The sequence below is a fragment of the Salvelinus namaycush genome, chromosome 3, assembly GCF_016432855.1.
Source record: "Salvelinus namaycush isolate Seneca chromosome 3, SaNama_1.0, whole genome shotgun sequence".
Classification (NCBI taxonomy): domain Eukaryota; kingdom Metazoa; phylum Chordata; class Actinopteri; order Salmoniformes; family Salmonidae; genus Salvelinus; species Salvelinus namaycush.
The window spans coordinates 64,364,357-64,390,042 of record NC_052309.1 but is presented as its reverse complement, the minus strand read 5'-3'; the positions used below and the strand labels follow the sequence as shown (position 1 = coordinate 64,390,042).

Sequence of the window (25,686 nt, the reverse complement as noted above, 5' to 3'; positions counted from 1 at the left end):
TGAATTTACCACCGGTGGACTCCAATCAAGTTGTAGAAACATCTCAAGGATGATCAATGGAAACAGGATGCACCTGAGCTACATTTTGAGTCTCATAGCAAAGGGTCTGAATACCTATGTACATTTTTGACAACATTTCTAAGAAGCTGTTTTCGCATTGTCATTATGGGGTACTGTGTGTAGATTGCCGAGGATTTTTTTATTTTATCAATTTTAGAATAAGGCTGTAACAAAATGTGGAAAAAGTCAAGCGGTCTAAATACTTTCCCGAAGGCACTGTACACCCCCTGGTCACTAACAGTAGGCTACATGTTTACACCATCTCCTCTTACCTACAAGGGCCAGGTAGAGAGACATCTCAATACCGTACAGAAAGACCATGACAGACCGATGAGTCAACACAACAACAGGAACACTCCAGCATATCTGTATTCTCTTTACTCAAACCAGAGGTCTTCAGGCTACTGTTCATAAAGACAATTTAGTATGTGCAAGGGATCCCTGCGTGAACTGAACCCATGACTTTGGCGTTGGTACCGCCACGCTCTTACCAATCGAGCCACACGGTCTCCTGTCCAGGACCGCATCGGTTTCAGACAGTGGTGTTCAAACGACTCCCCGGGTCGAGCGGTCGTTGCGGTAACTCGATGGAGGTTGTCGGCTCATTAAGCTAACGCGCTAATTTGAAGCACCTTACGGAGCTCATCTGCATAATTAATGAACTGGCAGGTGAGAGGGCGATGGGTGCTTTCATGGGATTGGGTTGGCACAGAGTGTGTGTGCGTGTGTATATGTGTGTTTGGGTTTGAGTGTGTGTGGGTACGTGTGTATGTGTGTTTGGGTTTGAGTGTGTGTGGGTACGTGTGTGTGTGTGTGTGTGTTTGGGTTTGAGTGTGTGTGGGTACGTGTGTGTGTGTGTGTGTGTGTGTGTGTGTGTGTGTGTGTGTGTGTGTGTGTGTGTGTGTGTGGGTACGTGTGTATGTGTGTGTGTGTGTGTGTGTGTGTGTGGGTACGTGTGTTAGTAAGTTTGGAATGGAGTCTGGTGTGTGTACGTGTGCTTGTGTGGGTGGATAACCAGCGGCGTTGTCGTACTCCAGTCCAGGACTCGAACTTGACTCGTGACTCAGATTTGGACTCGACCAGTAGTGACCTTATCAGAAAATCTCTGTTGCATAATTGAACATACTAACTACAGCAGCAAACGTTATAGAGCTGTTATCTAGTTATTCCTTCAAATGTGCAACAACGTATCATCATTTAGATTTTAAAATGGTTGGACTGCAGCTTTTAGCAGCACCAAGGGACTTGTGACTCGAGTAGAAAGGGCTCGGACTCGAACACTAGAGACTCGGCGTTTAGTGACTCGACTACATCAAATCAAATTGTATTTGTCACATGCGCCGAGTAAAACAGGTGTAGACTTTATCGTGAGATGCTTACTTACGAGCCCTTATGCAACAATGCAGTTCAAGAAATAGAGTTAAGAAAATATTGACTAAATAAAGTAAAAAAAATACAATAAAAAAATAACAGTAAATAACAATACCGATGCTATATACAGGGAGTACCGGTACCGAGTCAACATGCAGGGGTACAGGTTAGTCGAGGTGATAAGCAGTGGTTACAGGCTGCCTTTGACCCGCTCTGGGATTTCTGCTTGACATTACAACCATAAATGGGCAGCCCCCTTCCTTTCCACCCCCCTTTGTCCCCATATATCCACCTTCGCTCACTCCTGATGCCCTCTGCACCTCTGAGCAGACACCACCCCCACCCCCCTTCGTTCCCATCTGGGCCTCCTGTCAGTGCAGGTTTTGGCCGGCAGGCTCTCCTCCCTCCCCTATTTTTACGGCCCGCATTTTACAAGTGCTCTTCAGTTTCTCTTTCTTGCCCTCTTTTCCTTGGTGTTTTAACGGCGTGTAACAGGGGAGAAGACGGCTCCCATCCCCCCCAAACCGTCTGGTCTGCTCTTTCTAAGTGCTGCTCAAACTACGCCAGTTATGCCTTTGCGGAATTCAAGCCTCATGTCCAAATCCAAGTAGTTAGCGCTTAGCGTTGGTGGTGGTGTTGGGGGAAGCCACACCACTGCCGGGGGAATTCCATGGGAGGGAAGGAATATCATATGGATTGATAGCTGGCTAAATGTACCATCTTGGCTGCACCTACATTTATTGTAACCTATACATTTGTCATCGGCTATACTTTTTGTTACAGACTAGCTATAGTCTACATTTTTTGGACAATGAATTTCTTATAAGACTGTTGCGTCACCCTTATTTGCCTTCACTTCATTCTATCCAATCGCTCACACCATATCCTTCCTTCCTTCCTTCCTAGCTCAGTGTGATCCACACAGAAGTGAGAAAGATACAATGAAAGTCCGTGGTTTAGGGGTACGCGAGCAGCCGAAGCCCACAGGCTGAGAGTGGCTTAGGCGGGGTTTATCCTTAGCCCAGAAACTGTCAGAGTGCTTGGGCACAGCGCCCTTCAAATCCGCCTTAGCACAGCACAAATAGACATCCATCTAGCTCCAGCTCCCCTTAGCTCTTCCATTTCTGAGTAAAGTCCCGATCAAGAAAAGGAGAGAGGACAGAGAGGAGTGGATTATTGAGAGGAAAAACAAACCCTCAGACCAAAACAGACATCAGACACTTTAGGGCTTATTCTAGGCCAAAGGCTATAGACCTACATTCCACCACAAGCTAAGCACGTTGCAACCCCAACACTAACTTGGATTGGACCAATGCCAAGACCAGGGTTCATACACATTTTGACAAATGGAATTTCACGACTTCTCCGTGACTTTTAACCAAATTTCCATGACCAAATATTGTACGTATAATAAAGAAAGCGTCATGTGGTATCGACGCTGGGAGTCTGCTCTCTGATCCCATGTACCATCTCCTGTCACTCAGCAAGACACTTAACCCCACCACAAAGTAGAATCCCTGTCAGGCAACTGTATAACGCGCATGTGGTCAACCCTCAGTCTGGAGCGCTACTGGGTGTGCAGGCTTTTGATACAGCCCTGCTCAAACACATCAGAGCCAGTTCATCAAGGTGATGGTCGGTGGAACGTTTTTTGGGACATGCCCGAAAACATTAACAAATGCTAATAATAGCTAAACAATTAACAAGAGGGTACAAGATATGTTTTGAATTGGCTACCTACCTAGTTAATCTGTTCTCGGTCATATTTTATAGGTTAGGCCTACAGGTCTCTCCTTGAGCAACGGCCCATTCGTCTCGCACCATGCAGGTGACGCGCGCAAACACAGATGCACTAGTGTCATTCCGATCCTGGCTGCCATCCAGGACCTTTATGCCAGGCGGTGTCAGAGGAAGGTCCTAAAAATTGTCATAGACTGTTCTCTCTGCTACCGCACGGCAAGCGGTACTGGATCGCCATCTATGCAGTCACTAACTCTACCTACATGTTCATATTACCTCGACTAACCGGTGCTGCCACACATTGACTCTGTACCAGTAACCCTGTCTATAGCCTCGCTATTGTTATTTTACTGCTGTCACTTATTTATTTTTAAGTACTTATTTTTCTTAAAACTGCATTGTTGGTTAAGGGCTTGTAAGTAAGCATTTCACTGTACGGTTGTTGTGTTCGGCGCATGTGACAAATAAAATGTCATTTTGATTTGTACATCAGAAATGATTGAATATAAAACATGAGCTGGCGCACAACCAGAGAGAATTATTTTATGTAGAGATGCTGACGAACGGCGAATAAACTATAAACTATTGAAATATACTTTGGGGATTTTTTCTTTTTCCAAAACTTTTCCAAGCCTGACATTTCATGACCGTACGAACCCTGTAATACAAACTTATGAACAACATAAAAATGAAGTACACCTACACAAGTTTTTTTTTTACAAATGTCGGTATACTTTTGCTTATAGACTACAACCAAAACTCGACTCATAAACGACTTAAAAACCCTTTACAAATCCTTAGTAAATACCACAAATAACGTGTTGCAATATTTCATTTGAAGTGAAGGACCCCGTAGTTCCATTTGAACACTGTCTAGACCACACAGCTGAGGACTAACAGAACCATGAGCCAACCAGCCCCAGACCCAACACTCCCTAACTGCCTTCACTAAACAGACACAGAACAATTCCCAATCTCCCCTCTATAATACCAAACACACCACACCGTGCCATATTCAGTACCAGGCACCACTTTCTAATCTACCAGGCACCACAACAACAAGGCTGTCAGGCCATTAAATCATTAAGTTGCGCAACAGCGTCTCCTAGTAAGTCGACTCAGCACTAGCTCTAAGGAACAGCCTGTTCAGTGGGAGTTTAAATTATGAGTATTTCTCTCTTTCAAAAGAGGCGGCCCGTTCAAAGAAGCTGGCGTGGTTGCGGAGCATACTGGCACAGGGCCTGGCCCTCTGGGGTGGAAGATAAACCACCGACGGGTTGTGAAATCCTGCCCTCTGGTCCTCTCTCTCTCGGTCTCAGTGCGGGTGAGGTATACGTGAGCGCTAGTGTCTTGTCAGCCGTCCCTGGTTACGGAGGAGCTAGGCTAATGGTTAGCCTGCAGGTTACGGGAGTGAGTCTGTCTCCGCCACAGAGGGCACTGTGCTCTGTTGAGAGTTGTGTGGTAAATAGTGTTGCATCGTAGTAAAGATGGGATCATACGTTTATGCTGAAATGTGTGTAGGTGCAAAAAAAAAAAAAAAACATGAGCACAAGAGGGAAGTGAATGAGACGGAAATCAATTCCATTTCCCAAATGCATTTTATACGAGAACATTTGTAGTCCTCGAAAGTGCAGCGTATGAGCGTTCCGCATTCCGCTTCTAACACATTCGACAAGGAGGTTGTGCGCTCGGCTCTTTAGACAACAGTGTCGCCTTTGTTTTGGACACTGTCCGTCGGGTCCCCGCTCCACACATTTCCCTTCTCGACTGGCTATGACTCATGGTAAGATGGGAGGCCCCAAAAACACAGAGCTGCAACAGTAGAGTAGGCCCTCGCTTTAAAACCACAGCTACATCCCATACCAGCTGGCAGTCCCTAAAGAAAGCGCCGCACCCCCATCTAAGACGTCACACACCGCATGGCAAAGACGTGGGAGGGGGGGGGGGAGTAGGGCTACACGCCGGGCTTTATTTACACACTGTGGCCAAGAGGAGAGTGCAGCCGCAACCGCTTTTGTCGTCTCCACCGAGTGTCTGCTGCCAGACTGTTTATCCCTCACATCTCTTCAATGCAGAGCCAGCCTACTACTGGTCGGCCAAACCACAGGAACACCGAGCAGACGCTGCCAGCCATGTCGGGCTGTTGGCAGGGCCAGAGAGGCCGCCCGCCTGCCCGCAAGATCTGCATTTGACAGCGGTCTCGCCACGCTGTCTGGAGCGCAAACTGCAACCCCCCGAAAAGCCCCAGTAGGCCGGAACATTCTTTTTACAACCCCTTCCTTTTCTTCTTACTTACTCCCTTCCTCCCACTGTGTCCAGCGCTCTCTTGCTTCCTCTCTTAAAGTCTCTTTCTTACCTCCATCTCTCTCTATCACTTACCACACTTAAAAAAAATTCTCTATCTTTCCCTCTCATGCTGCCTTTTCTCCACTTCCTCCATCCCGGGTGATCGTTCCCTGCCGGCGCGGAGCAACGCTGTCCATGGGAAACAATTAAACGCCACATGGTCTTCCTTAGTAAGGACTTCCATTCTGAGGCGCAACAAGAGTGCCGTGACGGCCGCCGGGCTCCCAGTAGCTCCACACACACACACTCCATGCCAAACACACACCACACCAGAGAGCCATTAGACCAGAGGCAGCTGGAGAAGGAAATTCAAGGCGGCAGTTTTTTTTTCTTTGGATGCCAGGACTTAAGGATGAATGACATGCCACCAAACCGGACAAGACTGTATTTGTCATCATGCTCGCTAACACATTGTAAATGTTCAATATAAATGCACTCATCACAAACTAGATATGTTATCGAGGTGTCTGGTCCTCTAATATGGTGAAGACATGGACATAAAAGGTAGACCGTCCAGGAATTGAGGAGATGGATTGAGAGTGTAATCCTGGAACAAGCTCATTTCCTTTGGCCAACAGAGTAGATAACAACAGTGTAATCATGAGTATTGAAGTCCTTACCTGGTGCCAGTCTGTTTCTGCTCAACTCCTAATGGAATTGTCATGACAAATGTTTACCTTGCCAATGGTGTACACAAAAGCACAAACAGATCTGTGACCAGGCTATACTCCAGGCTCCACCTCATTCCCAGCTCCAGTCTCCTCCCCTGCCTGCAAGACTCTTCTCTGGGCAGCAGCAGCAGCAGTCAGCATGATGGAGGACATTTCAAACAACCTGTGATTGATGTGCCCTGAGTTCCGTTGTGCGGGATGGTGCCTCTCGGTGCCCTGATGAGGTGTGGGGACTTTGCCAGCAGTGAGGCAGGGTGCTTGAGTTGAGTACCCGCTTTTACTAGGCGTTGCTCACACACTCCTACAAGGATTCTTTCATTTGTCAAGGGGAGCGCCTTCAAGCCAGTGAAAGTGTCGGCGCTTGCTCAGACATCAAGGCTATCCAAGCACTATTGGCAGTCACTACCTCAATGAGATCACCGATTAAACAGACAGACTTCGTGGCTTATTTCCTGTCCTAGTCAATGCTACGACTAAAAATGTCACCCAATTCAATAATAATAGGTAAGGCTTGCTTTTATATCACATCCAAAATAGATGTTTTAAATAAAGACACTGAAGGGTCAGGAGACCCAACGACTTCCATTCTACGTCAAAGTGACCTATGCTGACGTGAGAACGGCTTGGGGAGGGGAGACAAAGCTCAAAATAACCGTGCTTTCTGACTTGAGTGCTCTGGGGGATTATCCTGAGAAGGGCTGAACTAAATGGCACTTCACTCAATAGTACTTTACTGCCGGGACTGAATGGCTGTCTACGTCTTTGTGAGTTGCGATTGCCACAGGTTTGTTTTGGCGTGAAATGGTCGGCGGCAGGGCGCCCGGGCAAACATTCATGAATCGAATGGTGGCTTCTCTTCCTGTCAAAAAGTCTGGAAAAAGCAGGGGCTATAGTTCAACTTAGTAAGCTGCATACTTGTTGAGTGTTGCTGTGCGCACAAAACAACACAGTTAGTCACCCTCAGCCTTCACACAGAGCGAGCGAGAGAGAGAGAGGAGAGAGAGAGGGAGAGAGGAGAGAGGAGAGAGAGAGAGAGGGAGGAGAGAGAGAGGGAGAGAGAGAGGAGAGAGAGTGAGGAGAGAGACAGAGGCAAGGCAGCTTTGCACTGGGCTTGTTTCCACATCAAAGTTTGTCTGGACCTCTGAGCTGTTTTTTAAAAGTTGTACTATACAGAAATTGCTCCACGATTTCCTGGTACCTATAACTAATAGTTAGACTAATTTCAGTTTATTTGACAAAATAAGATAGTGTAGAGATTAAGTGTAGAGAATAATTGTACAAATCTAAACCGATATGAAATACAATTTCCATAACACAAAATATTGTTGTTTAAGCTGTTTGAAGCTGGTGTACAAAACCAAAATAAAAGTCGCAAAAATAAAAATGAAGAATGGGAAGAAATAGCGCACATAAAACAGATCTACCGCTTGATAGATCTATAACTCATAATTCTATGTGAATTTGGTTGGGTCGCCCAAAAAGTCACATATTGCCACTATAAGACTGGGAGGCTGCTGTCCCTGGGTCTTGTTCAGAAGGACACACGTATAGCAGGGCTGGGCAATATATCAAATTAATTTGATTAATTCTAATTTATGTTTTTGTGCGTTATTCCAAATGCCTATATCGCAAGAATCTATTTGATTTTTTCTTCGTTTTTTTCATTCTTATGAGTGTTTATGTCCGCTTGTTCTCATGTCTTTTTGGTCTCGTCTCCTTCGCTCCTTCTGTGCGCAACGGCTTGTAGACTGTGCACCTTCCAATTTACACACGCCAAGTCCCTTCCCCTGCCACTCACAACAACAAAGATCAAAAGATCACTTCTTCCTCTCTGACAAGCGGATTCAACTCACTATTTGCATTTGAGGTTTGGTCCACCGGAATCGTCGCTCACATGGACACCGAAACACATTGAAACATAATTTTACTGTAATAGAGGAGAAGCTACCTTTTCTAAAGATACCTGTTTTATGTCTCAACTACTCAAATTGCGCGCAGAGCAGACACTACTAAAACGAGAGGATCAATGAACATTGCTTCTGGAAAACGTATGCTCAGTTTGTCACATGTGGCATTGCGGTATCACATACCCCCCAGCAGCATTTTAGCCAAAGACTTATACTAGCTGTCTAGTCTGTGTTTTGTAAATGTGCAATAAGCATAAAACACAATAATATAAAAGGAATTGGCTACTTGTTCTCATTCTCATAACAGTTCAACTGTTCTACCTTGTAAGCAAGCAAATATATCCAAGTTGATAAACTTGCCTGCTACAAGAAGTTGGTCATTATTAGTGGTTCTGGTAAAAAAAAAAAAAAATAGGGTGTTTTCATAAAAAGACTTGAAAGCCAGATCAGCGATTATTACAAAAAAGCATATTAAACTATTTTGATAAAATAATTTAATTCCTAGTGGGTCCTATGGTTAATTTCACAAGTCCTGAATTCATTAGATTATTGCTGACTGTCTGAAATGCAGTGTATTGCACAACAAGGCTGATTTGGGGGGGGACGGGTAGAATCGAGATATATATCGTGAATCGCCCATAGGTTTGAAAAGAATAGAGATATGATTTTTAGGCCATATCGCCCAGCCCTAACGTATAGCAAAATGTGTCGCAATGAAAATCAGTCCTCTATTTGTTGGAAAAAGTTCAGGTAGGCAAGATCTTCCCTGTTCCATTCAGTTCCAAAATGTTGTCTCTTCTGAACAGAACCCTGGTTTATGACTCAACGCAACACCCTGTTGGGATCTCAGCAGTGTTGTTCTCTCATCAGGATATTGCTATGGGAGACCTTCAAAGAGCGGCTCTGACTGTCTGACCGACTCAGCTGAAACTGAGAAATGGCTGTGGTCAACATAAATTCTCCATGACAACAACAAGCAACCATCAACATCAAAATAGACCCGAAAGTGTAGGGATGAGCATGCTATAGAGAATACCTCAGAGTTTAAATCAAAAATACCCAAGTGTTGTCATTGAACAAGCTTTTCCCAGATTGTAGAATATATATGATCTTTTACTGTGGGTGCCACCATATTATCTTTGGGCGTAGGGCTAAATCCTAACCTCCTTAAGATGTGGCCCTCCTCGTCTTCCTGACCTCTTTGCCCCCTTCAGAGGGGCATAAATACTTTGGTCAATTGTACCCATCTCCATGAGAAAGGGGAGCTGAGCCAGTGAACAAATGATCCCTCCAACAGGCTTACACAAGCTTAGCAATGTTGACATGTCCGAACAATCACTGGAGACCGAGTTTCCAGGCAGACTATGACCATCAAAACGTCACACTTGCACCGTGAGCACATAGCAGGAATTTGTTCAGAACGGACCCCGAGGTTAGGTGTCACATGGGTGATTCAGCCAAGCATGACTCATTCCACAATTACCATTGATAGCCTAATGTTGTTTGAATGACAATCGATCTAATTGACTGTTAGGTTGGAAAAGTAGTGTACCGAGGGTAAAACATGATCAACCGTTTCTAACAGACCAAAATGACGTGTGACAACAACTTGTGATAGGTGACCTCTAAGCATTTGAGCGTGACTAAGGTCAAAATCGTTCCATCATCACACTTCTTGTGAATTTGGAGCAGACAAGTTCTAGATATAAACCTAGTTCCTCCTCACAAGTCACAGACACTGACTTGTTGGCTACGATTTAAAAAAGGAGAACGAGTCAGCAAGTTACCAATACATTACTATCCTACCCAGTGTGTGGTCCGGACATTAAACGCCACTGAAGGCTGTAAAAAAAATTATCTGGAAGCAAAGAAGCATTGTATATCTATTCGGTCATAATGATCATTAAAGAGAATTAAAAATGTACTTGTTCTTTGGCAATGTTACATGATAGTTAGGTCTACATTTTTTCTCCCATGTGAGAAAGTAGGCCCAGGCTATATATAGCATGTCGTTGTATATATAAACACTAGAATGGCAACACAGACATGGCCACATATTAATGAGTCACAAGGCGCCTCAAGCGTGGCATGGTTTTAGTTTTTGCAAAGCGGTTTAAAACAATGTAATACGGCGGTTAGAATGGATTGCCACAATGTTATTACGACGTTGCAAATAAATGCCGCATGTTTTAGCGAAGATAAACTGTTGTTGGGCAATATCATGTGACGAGTTGGCTAAGAATACAAGTTCAAATAAATACATTCAACTGATGATGCACTGTCGACAAAAGTTAGTTTGGCCTACATTCAATAACTTGAGACGGAACATGGAGCCTTCGGAAGACCGAAACAGTATAACAACGAGGGGTCGTGCTTTGCTCATATCGCCCAACAATCAACAACACACATCATGGCATGCGCGTAATATCTACGGATTACATTATATGTGCGCCTTGGTACATGCATGTTACTTTCGACAATCAATTACTGGTTAGTCGAGAACAAGTAAAGTGGAAATCAACATACAGTGGTTTGATCCATTCCAGTGTTGATTTCTGATGGACGAACTGAAGGGACGGTGTGCCGCAGGTACGAGGCTCTTATCAGGGATTAGACATCCTCGGTTCTGGTGGTAGTAATCCATAGTTAAAAACGGGTTCGGACGAGGGGTGAGTCCCACCGCATCCTCACTGTCGTACATCATGCAAAACTAACTGCAGCCCGAAATAGAACGATAATTTCCTTTGATCTCCTCCTGTTAGAATAAAGAAGACAAGAGAGGGTTTCAAAAATACCGAGCGCAACGAAGGATGTCATCACATATTTCGGGGATAGAACACATTGGAAGGTTTCCTCCCAAACAGAGTTGTGACATTATTACAACAATGTAACAACTTCTTGTTCTCCAATTTGTCAGATGAAGTGACGCAACCGACCTATATTGTGGCTTAATTCAGAGGGCACAAACAGTAGCAAACAAACTGTTGTGATTAGGAAAAATTGCAAGACAAAAAACGTTAAAACAATTACTCCGTCCACTGTTTTTGAATGGCGTTTCCAAAACTGTTGACCAACTCGGGCGACACAGGGATTAAAGTGGACCACGCTATCCCGCCCGTCGATCTGCCTTTTCACTCCAATGTAAGCATGTGTAGAATGCAAGTCATATAGAAAAGTCGCCTATGAGAACGTATTGTCCAGCACGCTCCCAGCGTCAGTGACGTGCCCACCCAATCTCGTATTTAGAGATACAGTATGTCGCAGAATCAAGTGGAAATGGGTATTTTAATTCCAACTCGTTCCTATTATAACAACACCAGAACGGGTCATATGTCCAGGATCACGTCTTCGATAGACGACGGCGAGCGCTATAATATTTAATCTCAAATACATTAGGTTTAAGATTTGCCGGAGAATCTTTTAAGCATCCGGTTGTTTTCGGGCTCCCCGCGTTACATAAGGATACTTGAGGGCCGGTGTCCATGTCTTGTGAAGAGACCTCTGCACACAGTTCATTCAGTTTCCAAATCCTGCCCTGCAATTTTTGACGAGTATCAGCAGCTGCGCATTAGCTCCACCTACCCAGCCTCCCTTCTCCTTCCTAAACCCTCAGCTGGGTGTCTAAAACTGGAAGCATCGTGTTTGGGGGAAAAGGATAGCGGAAGAGGCGAAGCCAGTAAAACGGCTCAGGCGTTTCTTTTACACCATGCCCAAACCGGACGCGTGCGCCATCGTGCACAAATTTATTTTGTCCCCCCACACCAAACGCTATCACAACACGCAGGTTGAAATGTCAAAACAAACTCTGAACCAATTATACTAATTTGGGGACAGGTCGAAAAGCATTAAAAATGTACGGCAATTTAGATAGGATAAATTAGCGAGCAACTGCAAGCTATTTAGATAGCTTGTTTGCTGTTGCTAGCTAATTTGTCCAGGGATATACACATTGAGATGTTATTTTACCTGAAATACACAAGGTCCTCCACTCCAACAATTAATCCACCCATAAAATGCTCAACCGAATCATTTCTAGTCATCTCTTTTTTGGACTTTATAAGGCGATTGGCAACTAACTTTCATAAGGTGTATTACCAACACCGACCTCCGTTCATCTTTCAATCACCCACGTGGGTATAACCAATGAGGAGATGGCACGAGGAGGGACTTGCAATGAGTTCTGTGCCACAAATAGAAGCAACTTCTATTTTAGCGCCTGGCAACGCAGACGGTTGTTGGCACACCCGAGCAGTGTGGGTGCAATGATTGAATAACATGTATGTGTACATTTATTTTGCAACGCACGCGACGCGGGCGATGTGGTCAGCATGTTACGCCTGCTACCTTAGTTTATCCTTCCCTCTGTATTTCCCTCTCAGCTCTTCCTCATGGGCTCTGGCCAAATGTAACCTTCTCATAGAGGCAGGCATTTGATGTACCATCAGAGGTAGAGTATCTATTCTGAATGAGATTTGAAGTGGAACATGATAATTACATGATAACATTGCAGCCCTAATTAATCTATGACTAGTGGGACTTGACAGCAACTGGGCTGTCGTTTTTGTTACAATGACTGAAGTTGGCCAATGGCCCTTTCAAAGTTTTTCCATAACCAAAAATATTGTACACTGAGCAAAAATATAAACGCAACATGTAAAGTGTTGGTCCCATGTTTCATGAGCTGAAATAAAAGGTCCCAGAAATGTTCCATACACTCAAAAAATTTATTTCTCTCCAATTTTTTTTGCACACATTTGTTTACATCCCTGTTAGAGAACATTTCTCATTTGCCAAGATAATCCATTCACCTGACAGGCATGGCATATCAAGAAGCTGATTAAACATCGTGATCATTACACAGGCGCACTGAAAATAAAAGGCCACTAAAATGCGCAGTTTTGTCACACAACACCACAGATGTTTTCAGGGAGCGTGCAATTGGCATGCTGGCTGCAGGAATGTCCAATAGAGCTGTTGCCAGAAAATGTTAATTTCTCTACCATAAGCCACCTCCGTAATTTTAGAGAATTTGGCAGTACATCCAACGGGCCTCACAACCGCAGACCACATGTATGGCGTCGTGTGGAAGAGCTGTTTGCTGATGTCAATGTTGTGAACAGAATGCTCCATGGTGGAGGTGGAGTTAAGGTATGGGCAGGCACAAGCTATGGACAACGAATACAATTGCACAGAGATACCGTGAGGAGATCCTGAGTCCCATTGTTGTGCCATTCATCCGCCGCCATCACCTCATATTTCAGCATGGTAATGCACGGCCCCATGTCGCAAGGATCTGTATACAATTCATGGAAGCTGAAAATGTCCCAGTTCTTCCATGGCCAGCATACTCACCAGACATGTCACCCATTGAGCATGTTAGAGATGCTCTGGACTGACGTGTACGACAGCGTGTTCCACTTCCCGTCAAAATCCAGCAACTTCGCACAGCCATTGAAGTGGAGTGGGTCAACATTGCACAAGCCACAATCAACTCTATGCGAAGGAGATGTGTCACGCTGCATGAGGCAAGTGGTGGTCACACCAGATACTGACTGGTTTTCTGATCCACGCCCCTACTATATTTTTTTAAGGCATCTGTGGCCAAAATATCAATATCTATATGCCCAGTCATGTGAAATCCATAGATTAGGGCCAAATCTATTTATTTCAATTGATTGATTTCCTTATAGGAACTGTAACTCCGTAAAATAATTGAAATTGTTGCCTGTTGCGCTTCTATTTTTGTTCAATATATTTTCAGCTGTTTGAAGCTAGTGTAAAAAACTGAAAGAAAAAGACGCAAAAACAAAACTTAGAACAGGAAGAATAGAAATAGCACACAGAGAACAGATCTACCGCTTCTTAGACTTGCTTCAATGAGAATTACAGAGCTATAACTTACATTTCTACGTGAATTTGGTCAGGTCACCCAAAAATGTACATATTGCAGCTTTAATAAAGTTGTATTCTATTCAAAGACAAAAAAGGTTTGAACAGTTTAAAATATGAGTGAAAAATCAGTAGGGTTAAGCCTGAATGTACAATAATGTATTTACTGAAAACAACTGTGGCGGCTGTTGTTCTGAGACAAAACAAGACGCTTGTCAATATTGTTACACCTTTCCATCCATCCATCCCTGTCCATGTACCGTAAATACACCCATTGACAGCACACCAAATACACACACACACACACACACACCTTTCACAGTGCAGCTGAACTCTCCGTGAACCCAACAAACGCCTCACCTCGTGCTGGCCCACCACATGCTCAGCTTCTCACTTCGCCCCCCCCCCCCCCCCCCCCCCCCCCCCCACCCCCGCACACACCTTCCTTGGCTTCACTTCCCTGGGCAGAGGTTGCACACACACACACTTGCTAGGGGGTAGAGCAGTGTGCACATAACAAGGCAATGAATAGTCAAGTCGTGGCGCCACTGTGCATCAGTCAACGAGCTAAACCAAGGTTGCTGTCAGTGAGTGAAAGATGGCCCCATCCGTGAGTAGAACAACGTATCAACCTCTTCTTTCATGCCTTGGCTGATCCCATTTTTTCCCTTGACGTGAAAGTGCCCTGGTATTGATTTTCATCTGTTTAAAATATTAGCTGCTCGGGATAAAAGACCACACATCAAATAAATACACATTCGTTAATCGATAGGAGGCATTAAATCCATTGAGAGTGGCGGCAGGGGTACTAGCCACAGACATGGGCCCTATATAGGATATTACAATTTTCTGATAGGTATGTAAGCGAGCGAGCAGCGCCTGGCAAGCTGCGTAATGAAAATTGACTTCATTGTAAATGTACGATACAAAGCAATTTGCTATTACTTACGCTTACATCATTGCCTTTGGCTTTATCCCAGTTTGCGTATTACCATTTTCACAACATATTTTCGTTTGAGGTCAGTTGATGATTAAGTATAGAAACACTTTTTTCCACAACAAGCAATTCAGGAAAGTGGAACAACAGCCAAATATTGCCTTTGTTTCTGCTGCTCTCATACATTGTAGGCCTTCCCGTCTTGACCAAAACAATCACATGTTCACACGATCTGTCTGACCTTTGACTGATTCAAATCGTTTATTTGTCACATGCACCGAATACAACTGGTGTAGACTTTACCGTGAAATGCTTGCTTCACGAGCCCTTCCCAACAATGCAAAGTAAAAAAAATGATAATGGAGCTATATACAGGTAGTACCAGAACAATGTGAAGAGGTACAAGTTATTTGAGGTAGATATGTACATGAAGGTAGGGTAAAGTGACTAGGCATCAGGATAGATAAGACTCAACTAAAAAACAGCGTAGCCGCAGCAAAGGATGAGTGTAAAAGTGTGTGGTGTGTGTGTACTAGCGGTCAACTGTGAAATAACACATATGGAATCATGTAGTAACCAAAAAAGTGTTAAACAACTCTTCAAATATCAAGGCAAAGGGTGGCTATTTGAAGAGTTGGTTAACACTTTTTTGGTTACTACATGATTCCATATGTGTTATTTCATAGTTGTGATGTCTTCACTATTATTCTACAATGTAGAAAATAGTAAAAATGAAGCAAAACCCTTGAATGAGTAGGTGTTCTAAAACCTTTGACCGGTAGTGTATATGTATGTTTGTATTGTGTTGGTGTGCATTATCTGTATGTGTGTGTGTGCATGTGAATGTGTCTTCTGCAGGAGTGTCAATGTAGTGTGTGTGAGTGAGTGTATATATGGTGTGTATATATACAGTTGAAGTCGGAAGTTTACATACACTTAGGTTGGAGTCATTAAAACTCATTTTTCAACCACTCCACAAATTCCTTGTTAACAAACAATCGTTTTGGCAAGTCGGTTAGGACATCTACTTTGTGCGTGACAAGTAATTTTTCCAACAATTGTTTACAGACAGATTATTTAACTTATAATTCACTGTATCACAACTCCAGTGGGTCAGAAGTTTACATACACTAAGTTGACAGTGCCTTTAAACAGCTTGGAAAATTCCAGAAAATGATGTCATGGCTTTAGAAGCTTCTGATAGGCTCATTGACATCATTTGAGTCAATTGAAGGTGTACCTCTGGATGTATTTCAAGGCCTACCTTCAAACTCAGTGCCTCTTTGGTTGACATCATGGGAAAAGCTAAATAAATCAGCCAAGACCTCCAAAAAATTGTAGACCTCCACAAGTCGGGTTCATCCTTGGGAGCAATTTCCAAACGCCTGAAGGTACCATGTTCATCTGTACAAACAATCGTATGCAAGTATAAACACCATGGGACCACGCAGCCGTCATACCGCTCAGGAAAGAGACGCCTTCTGTCTCCTAAAGATGAACGTACTTTGGTGTGTAAAGTGCAAATCATTCCCAGAACAACAGCAAAGGACCTTGTGAAGATGCTGGAGGAAACAGGTACAAAAGTATCTATATCCACAGTAAAACGAGTCCTATATCGACATAACCTGTAAGGCCACTCAGCAAGGAAGAAGCCACTGCTCCAAAACCGCCATAAAAAAGCCAGACTACGGTTTGCAACTGCACATGGGGACAAATATCGTACTTTTTGGAGAAATGTCCTCTGGTCTGATGAAATAAAAATAGAACTGTTTAGCCATAATGACCATCGTTATGTTTGGAGGAAAAAGGGGGAGGCTTGCAAGCCGAAGAACACCATCCCAACCGTGAAGCACGGGGGTGGCAGCATCATTTTGTGGGGGTGCTTTAGCTGCAGGAGGGACTGGTGCACTTCACAAAATAGATAGCATCATGAGGCAGGAAAATTATGTGGATATATTGAAGCAACATCTCAAGACATCAGTCAGGAAGTTAAAGCTTGGTCGCAAATAGGTCTTCGAAATGGACAATTACCCCAAGCATACTTCCAAAGTTGTGGCAAAAATGGCTTAAGGACAACAAAGTCAAGACATTGGAGTGGCCATCACAAGGCCCTGACTTCAAACCCATAGAAACTTTGTGGGCAGAACTGAAAAAGTGTGTGCTTGCAAGGAGGCCTACAAACCTGACTCAGTTACACCAGCTCTGTCAGGGGGAATGGGCCAAAATTCACCCAACTTATTGTGGGAAGCTTGTGGAAGGCTACCTAAAACGTTTGACCCAAGTTAAACAATTTAAAGGCAATGCTACCAAATACTAATTGAGTGTATGTATGTAAACTTCTGACCCACTGGGAATGTGATGAAAGAAATGAAAGCTGAAATAAATAATTCTCTCTACTATTATTCTGACATTTCACATTCTTAAAATAAAGTGGCGATCCTAATTGACCTTAGCCAGGGACTTCTTATGAGGATTAAATGTCAGGAATTGTGAAAAACTGAGTTTAAATGTATTTGGCTAAGGTGTATGTAAACTTCCGACTTCAACTGTAGTTTAGTGAGTGTGCATAGGGTCAGTGCAGATAGTTTGGGTACCATTAATTGACTATTTAGCAGTCTGGCTATTTAGCAGTCTTATGGCTTGGGGTTAGAAGCTGTCTCTGAGGTTGTTGGTCCGAGAGCCAATGTTCTGGTACTGTTTGCCGGCCGGACAGTCTATGGCTTGGGTAGATGGAGTCTTTGGCAATTCTTTTTCTGATACCGCCTGATATAGGGATCCTGGATGGCAGGGAGCTCGGCCCCAGTGATGTACTATGCTGTCCGCACCCCTGTCTGTAGCGCTTTGCGGTCAAGGGCGGTGCATTTGCCATACCAAGAGGTGATGCAGCCAGTCAAGATGCTCTCGATGGTGCCGCTGTAGAACTTTTTAAGGATCCAAGGGCCCATGCCAAATATTTTCAGGCTCCTGAGGGGGAAGAGGCGTTGCCGTTCCCTCTTCACGACTGTGCGGATGTGTGTGGACCATGTTAAGTCCTTAGTGATGTGGACACCAAGGAACTTGAAGCTCTCGACCCGCTCCACAACAGCCCTGTCCATGTGGATAGGGGTGTGCTCTTCCCTCTTTCTCCTATAGTCCACAATCGGCTCATTGGTCTTACTGATGTTGAGGGAGAGATTGTTGTCCTGACACCAGACTGCTAAGTTTCTGACCTCCTCCCTGTAGTCTGTCTCATCGCCGTCGGTGATCAGGAGTCGTGCGGGTTCACCCCAAGTCGTGGGTGAACAGGGAGTACAGGAGGGGACTAAGCACACACCTTGAGGGTCAGCGTGGAGGAGGTGTTGTTGCCTCCCCTCACCGCCTGGGGGAGGCCCGTCAGGAAGTCCAGGATCCAGTTGCAGAGGGAGGTGTTTAGTCCCAGGGTCCCTAGCTTGATGATGAGCTTGGAAGGGACAATGGTGTTGAACACTGAGCTGTTGTCTATAAACAGCATTCTCAGTTATTTCCCCTCTTGTCCAGGTGGGAAAGGGGAGTGTGAAGTGCAACTGACATTGCATTATCTGTGGATCTGTTGGGGCGGTATGTGAATTGAAGTGGGTCTAGGGTGTCTGGGATGATGGTGTTGATATGTGTTACGACCAGCCTTTCAAAGCCCTTCATAATTACAGATGTGAGTGCTACAGGTAGTCATTTAAGCAGGTTACCTTGGGAACAGGGACAATGGTGGTCAGCTTGAAACATGTTGGGATCACAGACTGGGACAACGAGAGATTGAAAATGTCTGTGAAGACACTTGCCAGCTGGTCTGAGCTTGCTTTGAGAATGTGCCCTTCGACTGTTGGCTCCGAGTCAGTCTCACAGGATTCGCACTATAAGCATAAAAACATTGCTTTCCAACGGATGAGATGCACAGGAGTTCTAAAGGGTCTTGTTATCAACCAAAAATGTCAATCAGGTCAGTAACCTTAGGCTGCCTGTTCAGTGACACTATTTCAACATATGGGCCAACACTCTTTACTCTTACAGATAACCACAAGGGTGCGTGCTCAGCCCCCTCATGTAGTCCCTGTTCACCCATGACTGCGTGGCCAAGCACGCCTCCAACTCAATCATTACGTTTGCAGACGACACAACAGTAGTAGGATTGATTACCAACAACGATGAGACAGCCTACAGGGAGGAGGTGAGGGCTCTGGGAGTGTGGTGCCAGGAAAATAACCTCTCACGCAACGTCAACAAAACAAAAGGAAATTATCGTGGACTTCAGGAAACAGCAGAGGGAGCACCCCCCTATCCTCGTTGACGGAACAGCAGTAGAGAAGGTGGAAAGTTTTAAGTTCCTTGGCGTACACATCACTGAAAAACTGAAATGGTCCACCCACACAGACAGTGTGGTGAAGAAGGCACTCTTCAACCGCTCTTCTAAAGAAATTTGGCTTGTCACCTAAAACCCTCACAAACTTACAGATGCACAATTGAGAGCATCCTGTCCGCCTGTATCACCGCCTGGTACGGCAAATGCACCGCCCACAACCGCAGGGCTCTCCAGAGGGTGGTGCGGTCTGCACAACGCATCACTGGGGGCTAACTACCTACCCTCCAGGACACCTATAGCACCCGATGTCACAGGAAGGCCAAAAAGATCATTAAGGACAACAACTACCCGACCCACTGCCTGTTCACCCCGCTATCATCCAGAAGGCGAGGTCAGTACAGGTGCATCATAGCAGGGACCCAGAGACTGAAAAACAGCTTCTTATCTCAAGGCCATCAGATTTAAATAGCCATCACTAACACAGAGAGGATACTGCCTACATACAGACTTGAAATCATTGGCCACTTTAATAAATGGAACACTAGTCACTTTAATAATGTTTACATATCTTACATTACTCATCTCATATGTATATACTGTATTCTATACTATTCTACGGTATCTTAGTCTATGCCGCTCTGACATTACTTGTCCAAATATTTATATATTCTTAATTCCATTCCTTTACTTAGATTTTTGTGAATTGGGTATATGTTGTGAAATTGTTAGATATTACTTGTTAGATATTGCTGCACTGTTGGAACTAGAAGCACAAGAATTTCACTACACCCGCAATAACATCTGCTAAACACATGTATGTGACCAATAAAATTTGATTTGATTTGATAACCCTTCATGGACTGTGTGTCAATTGGCAAGAAACAACACACAAAGAACTAGATGAAGCCAGGGCCTCTATTCACAAAGAGTCTCGGAGTAAGAGTGCTCATATAGGATCAGTTTGGCCTTTTAGATCTTAATGAATAAGATTACACGGACAGGGGGAACTGATCCTAGATTAGCACTCCTACTTTTTGAATACAAGCCCTGGACACCCCAATGCCTCATGGAATTCGACAGAGAAAGTCATGGAACTGAAGCCATTTTTCTTGCCAATTTCTCATCTTGCTGAATACGTCCTGGCTGGATCTGACTTTGAGAAACGCACTGACACTTTTAAACATTAAAACGCCATTAATCACTTTCTGGAACCTGTGAAGGAAGGCTGTGAAGGAAGATGGCTTTTCCTGGGTGTAGACAAGGCGGGAATTCTTCTCGCTCTTAAGAGCTAAAACTTCTGAACCGATGCCCACTTTGAGTGATAGACAGCCGAGCACCGGTAAATCAAGCCTTTAAATTCTGAAAAGGCAATGAGTTGACAGCCTGCTTGAAGGTAGTAGAGGATTTACGGGAGCGACTGACCGTCCGGGCTCTTCCTGGGCATTGTAGGGGAAACAGTGATACATGCCAACACATTGGACCTGATGATGACAATTGGAACACTTACTCATTATCAACCACCTTAAAGGTCAACCCTCAAATTGGCTTTGGTTAAAAATGAGATCCGCGATAGGTGAAACAGCACCGCTGGCCGCCCCAGGCACATTTGTTATTGTTTTGAGGAAATGAGCATCCCGCATCATGGTAAAAATGTCATCGTAGTACATACTCTGCTGTGCTATCGTGTGTGCAATGCTGTCCGAGGGGGTAAAACTGTGTTCGTTGTTTGAAGTAACGTCTATGTAATATTGCAAACGGACATGGCAGTTTCACCACTATGGATTCCAGCTTTATGGAGAAGTGGGAAAGAATTGGCTATTTTGTACACGTGAAATGCAGTTGTATATTGATATGGCGTGTTTAGGGCAATACACCTTATCTTCGCCTGCAAAGACATAATTGTAGTGTACTGATAACAAATCGAGGAGATATTGAAGATATTTACTTCTAAGCTACTTCGCAACCCTCAAATGAATTGCGGCTGATGAACTTGAGATAATGAGAGTAGATTACATGGTGTCCTTGATAAGAGCAATTAGCATTAGTCTTTGGAGCCCAAGTGATGCAGGGAGGGATGGGGAAGCTGAGATTTAGGAAGGGTGGTGGGGTGGGGGGGATTTGGGGGGGTTGAAGAGGTTTATGATGTGATGGGAGGAAATGCGTGGGAAAACCTGACGGTAACTTCAAAGCACTAAACTATTTATTACCCCCTCATCCCTGACCCCCCCCCCCCCCCTCCCCCCCACACACACTTCAACATAGACATAGCAGACCCCGCCCCCCCCCCCCCCCTCCCTTTTTTAAGTGAGGATTACCAGAGACATTGGCCTCATTGTTTTTTATTTTTTATTTATTTAACTAGGCAAGTCAGCTAAGAACAAATTCTTATTTACAATAATGGCCTACCAAAAGGCAAAAGGCCTCCTGTGGGGGCGGGAGCTGGGATAAAAACTAAAAACAATTAAATAAAAATATAGGACAAGAAAGACAACACGACATTACATAAAGAGAGACCTAAGACAACAACATAGCATGGCAGCAGCACATGACAACACAGCATGGTAGCAGCACAACATGACAACATGGCTACCGACTAAGTATCATTGTGAATCTCACACCCGCCGTCATCACTCCTGCGAGCAGGCCTTTCTAATCGACCTGGCCCGGGTATCCTGGAAGGATATTGACCTCATCCCGTCAGTAGAGGATGCCTGGTTGTTCTTTAAAAGTAATTTCCTCACCATCTTAAATAAGCATGCCCCTTTCAAAAAATGTAGAACAAAGAACAGATATAGCCCTTGGTTCACTCCAGACCAGACTGCCCTCGACCAGCACAAAAACATCCTGTGGCATACTGCACTAGCATCGAATAGTAGTCCCCACAATTTGCAACTTTTCTGGGTCAGTCAGGAACAAATACACACAGTCAGGTAGGAAAGCAAAGGCTAGCTTTTTCAAACAGAAATTTGCATCCTGTAGCTCTAACTCCAAAAGGTTTTGGGACACTGTAAAGTCCATGGAGAATAACAGCACCTCCTCCCAGCTGCCCACTGCACTGAGGCTAGGAAACACTGTCACCACCGATAAACCGGGAATTTCAAAAAGCATTTCTCTACGGCTGGCCATGCTTTCCTCCTGGCTACGCCAACCCCGGCCAACAGCTCCGCACCCGCAGCTACTTGCCCAAGCCTCCCCAACTTCATTACCCAAATTCAGATAGCTGATGTTCTGAAAAAGCTGCAAAACCTGGACCCCTACAAATCATCTGGGCTAGACAATCTGGACCCTTTCTTTCTAAAATTATCCGCCGCCATTGTTGCAACCCCAATTACAAGTCTGTTCAACCTCTCTTTCGTATCGTCCGAGATTCCTAAAGATTGGAAAGCCGCCGTGGTCCTCCCCCTCTTCAAAGGTGGTGACACTCTAGACCCAAACTGTTACAGACCTATATCCATCATGCCCTGCCTATCTAAAGTCTTCGAAAGCCAAGTTAACAAACAGATCACTGACCATTTCAAATCACACCGTACCTTCTCCGCTGTGCAATCCGGTTTCCGAGCTGGTCACGGTTGCACCTCAGCCACTCACAAGGTACTAAACGATATCATAACCTCCATCGATAAAAGACCGTACTGTGCAGCCGTCTTCAATGCCATTACAACTCTCCTTCCGTGGCCTCCAACTGCTCTTAAATGCAAGTAAAACTAAATGCATGCTCTTCAACCGATCACTGCCCACACCTGCCCGCTCGTCCAGCATCACTACTTTGTACGGTTCTGAATTAGAATATGTGGATAACTACAAATACCTAGGTGTCTGGTTAGACTGTAAACTCTCCTTCCAGACTCACATTAAACATCTCCAATCCAAAATTAAATCTAGAATTGGCTTCCTATTTCGCAACAAAGCCTCCTTCACTCATGCTGTCAAACATACCCTCGTAAAACTGACCATCCTACCGATCCTTGACTTCGGCGATGTCATTTACAAAATAGCCTCCAACACTCTACTCAACAAATTGGATGCAGTCTATCACAGTGCCATCCGTTTTGTCACCAAAGCCCCATATACTACGCACCACTGCGACCTGTACGCTCTCGTTGGCTGGCCCTCGCTACATATTCGTCATCAAACCCACTGACTCCAGGTCATCTATAAGTCTTTGCAGGTAAAACTCTGCCTCATCTCAGCTCACGGGTCACCATAGCAACACCCACCCGTAGCACGCACTCCAGCAGGTATATCTCACTGGTCATCCCAAAGTTAACACCTACTTTGGCCGCTTTTCCTTCCAGTTCTCTGCTGCCAATGACTGGAACGAATTGCAAAAATCGCTGAAGTTGGAGACTTATATCTCCCTCACTAACTTTAAGCATCAGCTATCTGAGCAGCACCACCGATCGCTGCAGCTGTACACAGCCCATCTGTAAATAGCCCATCCAACTACCTACCTCACCCCATATTGCTTTTATTAACTTTTTTGCACACCAGTATTTCTACTTGCACATCAATCACTCCAGTGTTAATTTGCTAAATTGTAATTACTTCGCTACCTGGCCTATTTATTGCCTTACCTCCTTACTCCATTTGCATACACAGTATAGCGATTTTTCTATTGTGTTATTGACTGTATGCTTGTTTATCCCATGTGTAACTCTGTGTTGTTGTTTTTGTCGCACTGCTTCGCTTTATCTTGGCCAGGTCGCAGTTGTAAATGAGAACTTGTTCTCAACTGGCCTACCTGGTTAAATAAAGGTGAAAACAAAATTACGTTACATTTCTTCCTTTATGAGATCAGTTGGTTCAGAGGTGACAGAAAACAAAATAGAAGGAGTCCTTAGCATTACGTTACAGTAACTCCGTTACAGTAATTACCTTCTCCTCCACAAATAGATGATGGGCTATCTAGCTCTCTGCTGCTGCACAACACACACACACACACACACACACACACACACACACACACACACACACACACACACACACACAAAAGAACAGGGACACTAGCTCATAGCGGCGTAGCCTGATGAAATAGATTCATAGCCACAGGAAGAGGCTACCCAGTATCGTGTTTCTCACACAAGACGGTCGGAGGAGTCGACTTGTGATATTTCTGTCACTTCCATTAATATAATACACTTCAGAACATCAACTAGCTGAGAGAAGAGAGGACAATGGATCTTGTCCCTATGTACATGCATGTGTGTGTGTTTCTCTCCCTGTCCCTGCAGACAGCAGTAAAGGGCTTTAACTGCTTATCATGGTTATGTAGGATGTAGGGCTGGGCGATAAGGCCAAAATATCATGACGGTATTTTTTTTAAATACGGTATGACAGTATTTCATGTTTTTATTTATAATACTTTATGAGTAGTGCGTGACCCTACAGTGGCAACACATACATTCCAAGTGAATTTAATGGTTCTTTCTCTATTCTGATTGTTTTATACTGTTCAATCCAACCGAAAATAATTTTCAGCAATATCTCAATTTCTTGAGCTCATTTCCACACTGCCACTTAGGGGGCTGCACAATATCGGAAATCAATCTAGGCCTTATTTTTAACCAAATGTTGCAATTTCGATTTGAGATTTAATGCAAAACACTTGGGTGAACTGTTGTAATCATTGATTATTCTAATTCTATAGTTAGAATATAATAGTGTGCACTTTGAATAGTGTTGTTTGACATGTGACAGGGTAGGAACCAAACTGTTTCCTAGGGGACCCTATAATCTTTGGCTACATTAAATGTGTTCTCATAGCAACTTCATGTAGCTAACATATTCATGCATTTCTTTTTGGTTTAGAAGATACTGTTGCACAAACAACCTACTGATTTAGGTCTACACCATCACTGGTATTATCAGGTTGTATAGTTAGTTACCTTTGCTCTGACTCAGTACATTTATTAGCTAGCTAAATAGCGATTAGCATTTGCGGCTAACACGATACAGGCCCAAATTGCTAAGAAAAGGCAAACTAGCCGTTTGCAGATGTAAGAAACACAAGCTAATAGTGTAATTATAGAACGCTAGTTAATTTATATTAAGAAGGAAAGTGAAAACAGCATCGTTATCATCAACATTGTTGCATGTGCTGCATTGACCATGCAGACTGAAAGCAAGTGTGTCTTGTTCGAGGAACAACAAACATGCTCCTTGAGTGACAGGGGGCGGGGCTAGGTCTGTGTGGAAAGCGGCATAGAGAGAGAAAGAGAGATGACTCAAGTAGCGGCGTAAAGTATCAAAAATGGACGTTACATATGGCGTATCACTTTTAACAAACCAAACATTCAAATACCGTTATAGAAGGTAAAGTAAAAACCATAACTGGTCCGTGCATCAATACCTGTATATCATAAAATACGGTATACCAACCAGCCCTAGCCCAAAATGGCATGCTATTCTGTACTTAGGGATAGGCCACTGGTTAAAATTAGTGCACTATATAGG

General features: G+C 44.1%; 1 protein-coding gene across 3 annotated transcripts in view; it reads right to left on the bottom strand.

Moving 5' to 3' along the window:
• The window catches only part of LOC120034730 (retinoic acid receptor alpha-like), a 156,684-nt gene that overhangs the window by 39,109 nt on the left and 91,889 nt on the right, over positions 1–25,686 (bottom strand). Inside the window, exon 1 of one of the 3 annotated variants that reach the window (XM_038981352.1) lies at positions 10,622–10,909. The exons of the other annotated variants lie outside the window; for them this stretch is intronic. Coding sequence (XP_038837280.1) covers positions 10,622–10,799 — 178 coding nt within the window. The 5' untranslated portion in view covers positions 10,800–10,909. Of the gene's footprint in view, positions 1–10,621; positions 10,910–25,686 lie in introns of those variants that run through there. 3 annotated transcript variants of the gene reach the window in all.